We start from the raw sequence: 10,446 nt of genomic DNA on the forward strand, positions 1-10,446 counted from the left end.
TACAAAAGTGTTTGAGAACCATTGATCTGTTTAATAATAGTTATTTTTAATTGAAATATTTTACATCATACTTTTTATCTGTTTTGTTTTTTCTTACAAAATTTTCTTACAAACAAGTGGAATTTTCTTACCGAACTACTATAAAGAAGGTGTTAGTACTTTTAAACAATTTATTACCCATTATTTTTTTAGGAAAAAAATTTTTAACATCATACTATACGTATAAATAGAAAAACTAAACATCTTATAAAAATCACCTCCTGCATCACCACCTCCACCAGCTTGCTCTTCAGCTTTTGCTTCCATCTTCTCTCTCAGATCTTGCTGTGATCTCATGAATCTTGTTTGACGAGGAGGACCTTCTGCTGCAACTTTTTCCCATCCTTCCTCTAATTCTTTCAACTGAAACGAAGTAAAAAAACATTTCTGACCAAAAACTGTTTTTAAATATATATATATATCTTGTTTAGATTTTTATATATATCTGGTCTAAACAAGATAAATATATTTAGATCCTATATGTAAAAATCCAAACAAGATAAATATATATATATGTAAAAAGAAAGTTAAATTTAACCATAATTTTCTGCATGTGGTAAATGCAAGTTATACTTTGGGTCTGTTTGTTTGAATAGACACTTAACAGCAGGATAAACCTATTGAAACAAAGTTGGGGTGCTAAAACATCCCAACCATGCCCCATATACACATATGAATCTATGATATTTAATACTGTTTATAATAAGATAAGTAAACCAAACCAAACAAATCTCAATGAAAAAGCAAACAGACTGCAATTCACCCACCATAGGAGGGATGCTACATGCTACTTCTAATAAACTATGATGTGAGTTAACAGATGCTGGTGTTGGTGGGTTTTCATGGCTTGATGAAGTTGACTCAGGTGATTTGGATCGACTTCTCTGACGAGATAAACGTCTGAAATCGTGCAAGTGAAGAATCCGTGCGACTGCATCATATGCTTTCTCTTTAGTTTGGTTTTCGAATGAAACGGTTTTTCCTTTCTGGTGGGAAATTGGTAGGTCTGGAGTTGTTTTGTGGACACTGTCTTTATATGTTGCTTAATTGCTAGTTTCAGTGATTTTGAAGATAAATTGTCAGTTTTTTCTTCTTGTGATGCTTCGTTTATATTGTCTTTGGTTTTAGACATTGGTAACTGTGCTGTACTTTGACAGGAAAAAATATTTGACATTTCTTCAGCTGTTTTACTGAATTTTTTAGGATTTTTAGCATAGGTTTCATGCTGCTGTGCAGTATTCGCACATGGAACTTCCTGTGTTTTTTCATCAAGTTCTTGCAGATTAAACTTGTCTTTGTGTTTATAGACTTCAGTGAGAATACTTTCTTTGCTGTTGGAGCAGTGTTCACCAATTTTAAGATTTTTGCTTTTTGAAGGAAGGGTTTCAGAGGATTTTTCATTTAAAACAGTTACAACCTTGTTTAATGTTGGGGACTCACGAACAGATTTTTGCTTTGCTGAAGTAGCTATTGCAGGATTTAAACACAGTTGAGATTGCTTTGTGTATAAACTGTCGGTTTTTGTTTTAAAATTTTTAACTTGCATGTCACGATTTTTTTGCTTAGAACTTGTTGTGTATGTCTGAACTGGCTCAACAGACTGTATACTTATCATTGGACGAGAGCTTTCCGTCTGAATTACATCATTATCAGAGCTTGCAACTGAAATCAATTCCACGTCATTAACAAATTGATTTGTTCCATCAATTTCACAACTTTCCAACAAGCTCTTTGGGTTTCCTAATATAGTAGATTCACTTTTACATTGGGTAGTTTTTCCTGTATTTTCTGATGCATGGTCAGCATGAGAAGTATTTAGATTTGAAGTTACATCAAGTTGAGGTTGCAAACATTCCTCTATGGTTGGTTCCACACACTGTATGCTGACTATTGACCCAAAATCTTGGGAGAAATTTTCTTTGTCCATTTTCAAACAGAATTACACAAAACTTTAATTTGAATGCGGATTAAACCTCTTGATATTTTAACATACAACACATGACTGATTATGTTGATATTAAAAATTTAATATTTAAATAAAGTTTTTCGATTAGTTTTTTTTTAATATACACGAGTAAGGTAGCGCGGCTAGACATGTCATGGGACAAGAAATTAGGCCAAGTTATTACGAGCAGTTCCCATACGACAAGCAAAGATGTCTTAAAATAAAATTATTTTTATCTAATTATAAAGAGTTCTTGCACTTTTAAGTTTAAAATTTATAAAGTCAAATACAAAGTATTTCATTATCAATCAGTGTATGGCTTGACAAAGGCCAAATATTCTATACCACTAAGTATACAACAAATATTTGAGATCTTAAGTCTACTTAGAGAACAATCGCCACTGTTGCTTTTTATTTAAGCAACCGAAGTAAATTATTCCATTGTTAGGTCGAAATATTTCATTCATTGTGTAAGATTCAAGTTAGTAATGTTGCCATTCAGGCATTCACCATTAAAAAAACACTGGGCAGGAAAAGAGGTTAAAACGACTTAAATCTTCTTATCTTAAACGAAAAAGCTGTTTCTCTAGTGTTATAAATGTCAATGCTGAAACAATACTTTTTCATCTATTATAAAAATTGAAATTAACCTCTGTTTTACATAACTTAAACTTTTTTTATTCTGACCACTTTATAAGCTTAGTTTACAAATCCAAGTACCATTTCAAAAACAAGTACCTATAAATAACATAACTGAAATTGTATATTTTGTCTAATTATTGGGCTGTCTTTCAAAGTTTTAGCAATACCATTACAATGAGCAAGACTATTCTATAGTTCCACATTGGTGTCAAAAACACACTTGTTACCAAATAATCATCACACACGCACCATTGCTATGCCAGGATTGATAAGAAGAAAAGAAACAACAATAAGACACCAGAATTCCCATCTATTGTATGTGGCATATCAACACAGAGGGGAGGAGGGCTCTTAAAAAACTTCAAAAACACAGGTGGAGAATTTCTTTTGTGAGGGGGGTTTAAATTATAGTACTGAGATACCAGTGTCTCAAATTTCAGAACTATATCTTGGGCATAATGAAATGTAAACTATGGTTTGATATCTGTATCGTTTACCTATTGTAAGCAAACCAAATAGCTTGTTACATTGTAATCTGGTGTGTATAACTTTATTCAATTTGTCATGATTAGGCATGCCTATACGAAAATTGGTTTGTTATAAAAAAACTTAACACCAACATGTTAATAAATTAATAAGATAGACTTCATAATGTTCATATAAGATATTTATAAACTAACAAACTAAATCAAAAAAATAGGAAAAACAGTACTCCAATCGAGTCCAATGTCAATGAAGGCAAATCAAGAAAAACAAAATATAAAAGGGAACCAGACTAAGATACTTTTTAATAATTATGACATAATAGTGTCATAGATCGGGCTGCACAATGTAGGTAGGGTGTCTACTGAAATTTCAATCATGGTAAACACCAAAACCTTACACGCAATAGTCCACTTTACTGTTGTCTTAACAAACAGCTTCACTATACAACTTAATTACTTGGCGCTAAGTAAAGGAGGAATTACTGGGTAAGAACTAAATTTAACCGACCTATGTCTTATTAGGCTTCGCTGACTAGTATTTTTTAAAAGTTAAGCACTGAAAAAATTAAAGACACAGTACATTAACCATAGCATTAACCAATTGCCATGGTATTTGCGGCAGCGGTATTTGCTCCACATGTATTAGATTTACTAAAAAAATGTGAGAACTCCTGCAGAAAAATTCGTTTGCCCAAACATCGGTTGGAATACTCCAAATGTATTTAGGAAATCGGCAGGCCTGATATATATTATATAATATATAGATACATACATATCAACATCAAGTAATATCTTACCACAACAGAATTGATGGCTTGAAGAGGTGTTCTAATGGCAGGACCTATCCACCGATAAATAACCATAAACAGAGATTTTGTTGCTTCTCTCACATTCTTATCACGATGGTCCAAAAGTTTAATTCCTTGTTTTAAAAGTGGTTTGACTGCGATCACTTTTGACCCAAATTCACTGATAATGCAAAAAAACACAAAGAATAAAATACTAGAATATAGTTAGAAAATTAGACAAAGTTACTTTTACAGAAATGACCAATTAGAAAAATTGGTAAAATACCATTCTTTATGGCCTATGGTATTAAAATGATGGATATTATAGGAGTTATTTAGGCCTAAGGGATTCTTCTTTTGTATATATAACATAATTCAGCCACTTGTGCTTGAACCGATTTTATATACTATTTATAAATATGGTTTTGCCCACGGGTGCAACAAAACAAAATAGTTTGCTGAAAAGTGGTATGACAAAATCGTGTTCGTAACTTCTCTTTAATTACTTAAAACCAACATAAAATCATAGAATTATTTCAGTTTAAATCTGATATGTTACTTGCAAAATCTTTGGACTTTAAGGCAAAGTACACTCAGACCTAAGGATGTCAGAGTACAATGTTGTAATGCTTATCTATGATATACTCGCTAATCAAAGGTTAATTGTTTTTTTCACCGTTGCAAGACTACTAAGCTTTAATTTTCTTAAAATTGAAATACAAACAAATTACAAAGCTTTGAGATTTAGAAAACAAAATAGTTGCACCTCAACCTTCCCGCATATTTTGAAATCTAGGTGCCTACGACTATGTTTATACAAACTCACCTTAATGCAGCAATAATAAGGTCAAGGCAGGCATGAACAACTTTTGGTTGTTTATTTTCAAAGCCTTTCAAAACTTCTTCCAAAACCACCTCATTACGATCAATCTCAACGTACATGAGACAAACTTTAATTCCAAGTTCCCGAAGTCGAGGTTTGGAGTTAAAACACTTTGCAATGACCCCAGATACAACTTCACTACATGTTCTGTTATAAAGAGACAAAATATGATTAATAAATTAAAGCCTATAAATGAAATGTAAAAGGTACTTTGACAAGAATATCACTGTCAACAATTTAGAATTTATTTGGAGATAAAAAGCTGTAGAATAAGCAGTGGTGAAACCAGGGCGTTCAAAATGGAACTGTCTTATAGAAATTTACGCCCAGTAAACGTTTATCTCTGACACGATAACATCGCTGTATTGGTTGTGCACACTAAATATTACATCATTAAGTTTTGGCATATCTTCAATTTAGAAGTTAGGTGTATAATATCCAAAAAATGGTTTATCCTGGCAACTATGTAGTTGCTAACTATGTAAGAGTAGACCCGATAAGCCAATGGTGACTTACTTTCCAGCAACTGCTGCATTTTCGACAAAAATCAAGGTTGCTTCTAATCCCTGAATCCGAACAAGTTCATTGGAATCTGTGACAAACTTCTTCACCAAACCAAGATATTTACTAAACTCCGGACTCTTTTCATCCAATGGTCCGAACTTCTTGGCACATTCTTTGTATCCTTCAGCACGTGCTTTCCACGACTAGCAGTTTAAAATATTCGGTTTCAATTATCAGCTTGGGTTCTGTTTTTAAGAGATTTTCCTAAGCCAGGTATATAAATTTAACATTTCGTGTTTGGTGTTCAGTCATTAAGAATGGAGACTTACATACACATTCAGCGAAGTAGTTATCTAATTATTTTAGGCCTACTATTTTGCATGTATAAATGTAACTTGTAATCCACCTCGTGGCAGGTAATGACAGTTATAACATGGCCTTACTGTTTCATACACCTCAAGCCCTCCTATATGTTATCATATAGATGACATCTTAGCCGATTTGTAATAAACCACTGCTCAAACAGTTGCCATGTTTGGTCATAAGACAAATATGCCCCATTATCACATGAATGAGCTATTAAGAAGAGAGAGATCAAAAGACACCAAACAAACCAGGTGTGCTTTGGCTAATACTTCCCGGAGACGTTTTATAAAATGATTTAACTTTGCACATTCTGCAGTAAATTAAAATTTAAAACAAACTTCTCCCCAGAAATATCTGAAATGCTTAGAGGAATTCAGAACTTTAATTTTTTCACCTTGTGTTGAACTTTTTGTTCTGTTGGTAACTTCTTCCATTCATCATCATCAGCCATGATTATATACAAACATCAACTAACTATGAAACTAACAAAACAACAAATCCAACGTTACAACTAAATCTATTAACGATAAGCCAAATATATTGCAGGATATTATACTAATCGAATATGTGGCGGAATTAAAACAGTGATGGGAATTGTACATGCAAGGTACCGTATACTAACAGCAACCAAGGTGATCCTAGAATACAGATGTTATAGAGGCCATTTTCGATACCTTATACTGGTGCCACCAACCTAGTATTTGGACACTGTACTAGCTAGACGGGTCCCTAATAAAACTACAGGTTGCAAATGGTTGCGCGCGGTTGCAGATATTTTGATTATTTCAAACAGCAACGCTACGCGGCCACGTCCAATAGATGTCAAATGACCATACGAGTTTAACAAACCAACTTTTGGTCCGATTTCTCGAATGGTTTTTGATTTATTGAAAAAACCAAAATATCTGCAACCACAAATGGTTTTTTGACCATAACTCAAAATTCAATTGAGGTATCGGACCAAAAGTTGGTTTGTTACACTCGTATGGTCATTTGACATCTTTTGGACCTGGCCGCATAGCATTTCTGGTCGAAATAACCAAAATATCTGCAACTGTTTGCAACCTGTAGATTTATTACGTACCCCAGTGGTACCGATTATAAAATAAAAAAATTTAAATTAGAAAAAATTATGAATAGTATTATTCGTCATAAAAACATACTTATAGATTTTTGCACGAACCAGCTTTAAATATGTTATAGTGCTACGTAATACCTAAAAAAAAACTTTTTTTTCTTTAAAAAAAGCAGGGAAGGGTCGTAAATATTAAAAAGTATGATCATAACTTAAATCATACAAATATATATTAATTTTACGAATTTTTTTCGCCAAAATATAACATATGCATACAGCATACATCTATGTTGGTCACTAACACGTCATTTCCATCAAAAAATAGTTAACTTTAAATTTTTTTTAATAATAAATATTAATATTCATTATAAAAACATATTTACAAAATCTTGGCATGAACCAGCTTTAAATATGTTATAGCGCTAGGTAATACCTAAAAAATAAAACATCTTTTTCTTAAAAAAAAGTAAATTATCCGAGCAAAACAACAAACTTTTCAATCTGGTCTAAATTTGCCAGTAACATCTCATTTAATTAATAAATTTTCATGCTACCACCCAACACATTCTGTTTAAACAGGTAAACTAACTGCTTAATCTTGAATTTCTCATTTATCTAAAGTCGACAACAGAAGAAAGTAATGTTATGAACTACCCACAATTGAGAAAAATTGTAACTTTGAACATGTCACGTGACGACCAGTCAGCCAACCAAATCAACAATACTATATCGGATACGTGCAAGCGCGCAGTTAATATGGACATAAAAATATAGAACACGTTTAGCCAATGCATAAAACTTATAAGTATATATACATTGCCTTTAGTACATATTATCCACATATCCTGATAGTGTTTTACAATTAAAAGTTAAACCATTGACAACGGTCTAGGCACAGAGTCTATGGAAGTGGTGAGGAACAGAGACCGTATATAAACGTTTACATACGGACTCCGGTGAGGATACGGTTTTTCGTTTCTAGTCTTTTTGTCGCATTGGTTAATTTTTCATTTTTTATATTTAATATTTTATTTCTCACTGCGGTACATTCTGTATCACTCAAAACAAAAATTGGTGGTCCGCGATAAAAGTTAAGTTTAAAAAAGTCATAACTGGCATGTAGCTCAGCCAAAAAATGAAACCATAACAATCAACTGGCATGTAGCTCAGCTAAAAAATAAACCATAACAATCAACATTTCAGAAGCAACCATTATACCAAATTACAGGATAATTTTTTTTGTAGTGGTTTAAAAACTAGAGACACAGAGTTTATTAGCAACCGTGCTTTTTGAAACTTCGGTGGTATCTCGACCTGCCTGCACATTCAGATATTTTATTGGTATGCTCCTTTGACTTAATCCTGCATACTTACAATAACACCAGCACATAATAATGGACATTACATTTTATTTGTTTGTTTATAAGCGTCATCTTTGGAATTTTAAACTTTATTACTCTGTATTACACCAGGCACAGTAAAATCTTAACTCTACAGAGGCAAGAAAAACGACTGTTTAATTTACGAGGGTCTAGTTTTTCGCCAAACCTGTTAAAGTTATGTTATTTAATAGCAGTTTGGAATTTAAGACAAAGTTTATGAATGATGTACAGTTGCATTGATGGATTAGATTCCTCCTCTGAGACGAAGAACCAAGTGAAGAGTAGACTCCTTCTGGATGTTGTAATCGCTCAGTGTGCGTCCGTCTTCAAGCTGCTTACCAGCAAAGATAAGACGTTGCTGATCTGGGGGGATTCCTGTAAAATTGGAAACAAATTTAATGTTTGCTGCCTAAATTCTTAAACTCTGCAAATTGAACAATTATTGGAAAAAATGTTTACATGCATCTGGCTGGATGCAGCTTTTTAAATGGGTTTTAAAAATTACCTTCTTTGTCTTGAATCTTGGCTTTGACATTGTCAATAGAGTCAGATGCCTCAACTTCAAGAGTGATGGTTTTTCCAGTCAAAGTTTTGACAAAGATTTGCATTCCTCCTCTGAGACGAAGAACCAAGTGAAGAGTAGACTCTTTTTGGATGTTGTAATCGCTCAGTGTGCGTCCGTCTTCAAGCTGCTTACCAGCGAAGATAAGACGTTGCTGATCTGGAGGGATTCCTGTGAAAATTGTAAACAAAGTTATCATTCGCGGTTAGTACAAGCAGTGGCGAATAAATTGAAAATTATTGGGGTGGGTAAAACGAATTATCGTACTCAATTTTACATTTGAAAAATGTTAACCTTTGCATTTTTAACATTTCCTTAAAAAAATCCTTTTTACGCCTCTGAATAAGAGCAAATTATTAAATGTGTTAAAGATTACCTTCTTTGTCTTGGATCTTGGCTTTGACGTTGTCAATAGAGTCAGATGCCTCAACTTCAAGAGTGATGGTCTTTCCAGTCAAAGTTTTGACAAAAATTTGCATTCCTCCTCTAAGACGAAGAACCAAGTGAAGAGTAGACTCTTTTTGGATGTTGTAATCGCTCAGTGTGCGTCCGTCTTCAAGCTGCTTACCAGCGAAGATAAGACGTTGCTGATCTGGAGGGATTCCTGTGAAAATTGTAAACAAAGTTATCATTCGCAGTTTGCAAAAACAAATACATGCAATGGCAAATAAATTAAAAAATATTGGGGTGGGTAAAACGAATTATCGTACTCAATTTTACATTTGAAAAATGTTAACCTTTGCATTTTTAACATTTCCTTAAAAAAATCCTTTTTACGCCTCTGAATAAGAGCAAATTATTAAATGTGTTAAAGATTACCTTCTTTGTCTTGGATCTTGGCTTTGACGTTGTCAATAGAGTCAGATGCCTCAACTTCAAGAGTGATGGTCTTTCCAGTCAAAGTTTTGACAAAAATTTGCATTCCTCCTCTAAGACGAAGAACCAAGTGAAGAGTAGACTCTTTTTGGATGTTGTAATCGCTCAGTGTACGTCCGTCTTCAAGCTGCTTACCAGCGAAGATAAGACGTTGCTGATCTGGGGGGATTCCTGTGAAAATTGTAAACAAAGTTATCATTTGCATTTGCAAAAACAAATACATGCACATGGCAGATAAATTCAAATTATTGTGGAGGACTTATTAAAATTACTATATTAGACTTACCCGATTAAGCCTGCAACTTTGCGAACTAATCATTAGTTGGAACAGATTTTTATTTGAAGAGGTTTTGAGTAGCCGCAACTTTGCGAACTAATCATTCATTGGAACAGATTTTTATTTAAAGAGGTTTTGAGTAGCCGCACGGCACCAGATAGGCACACTTCATTAAAGCTTTTGAACATTACCTTCTTTGTCTTGGATCTTGGCTTTGACATTGTCAATAGAATCAGATGCCTCAACTTCAAGAGTGATGGTTTTTCCAGTCAAAGTTTTGACAAAGATTTGCATTCCTCCTCTGAGACGAAGAACCAAGTGAAGAGTGGACTCTTTCTGGATGTTGTAATCGCTCAGTGTGCGTCCGTCTTCAAGCTGCTTACCAGCGAAGATAAGACGTTGCTGATCTGGGGGGATTCCTGTGAAAATTTTAAACGAAATTATAATTCACTGTTTACAAAATAGATTAGCACAGTAGCGGGCACATTAAAACTGTGGTCGACTAAATAAAATTACTGTATTAGACTTACCCGATTAAGCCTGCAACTTTGCGAACTAATCATTAGTTGGAACAGATTTTTATTTGAAGAGGTTTTGAGTAGCCGCAACTTTGCGAACTAAT

At 33.6% G+C, this 10,446-nt stretch overlaps 2 protein-coding genes across 12 annotated transcripts in view; both read right to left on the reverse strand.

Moving 5' to 3' along the window:
- Positions 1-2,683: 2,683 nt before the first annotated feature.
- LOC108950167 (cytoskeleton-associated protein 5-like) lies at positions 2,684-6,103 on the reverse strand. Its single transcript, XM_018815101.1, has 5 exons — positions 6,047-6,103; positions 5,299-5,489; positions 4,726-4,929; positions 3,909-4,080; positions 2,684-2,722 (listed from the first exon to the last, which is right to left on the reverse strand). The coding sequence occupies exons 1-5, from the start codon at positions 6,101-6,103 to the stop codon at positions 2,684-2,686; spliced, it is 663 nt and encodes a 220-aa protein (XP_018670646.1).
- A 2,013-nt stretch (positions 6,104-8,116) lies between these two features.
- The window catches only part of LOC100175058 (polyubiquitin-A), a 5,667-nt gene continuing 3,337 nt past the window's right edge, over positions 8,117-10,446 (reverse strand). For 8 of the 11 annotated variants that reach the window (XM_018815113.2, XM_018815112.2, XM_018815114.2 and 5 more), the window contains 5 exons: positions 10,016-10,243; positions 9,491-9,718; positions 9,048-9,275; positions 8,615-8,842; positions 8,117-8,484 (listed from right to left, as the gene is read on the reverse strand). In XM_018815113.2, the coding sequence (XP_018670658.1) occupies positions 8,354-8,484; positions 8,615-8,842; positions 9,048-9,275; positions 9,491-9,718; positions 10,016-10,243 (1,043 nt within the window). In that variant the 3' untranslated portion in view covers positions 8,117-8,353. The remainder of the gene's footprint in view (positions 8,485-8,614; positions 8,843-9,047; positions 9,276-9,490; positions 9,719-10,015; positions 10,244-10,446) is intronic. The other 3 variants (XM_026837937.1, XM_018815111.2, XM_026837939.1) reach the window with 3 other exon arrangements.

Source organism: Ciona intestinalis, unplaced genomic scaffold (assembly GCF_000224145.3).
Source record: "Ciona intestinalis unplaced genomic scaffold, KH HT000034.2, whole genome shotgun sequence".
NCBI lineage: Eukaryota > Metazoa > Chordata > Ascidiacea > Phlebobranchia > Cionidae > Ciona > Ciona intestinalis.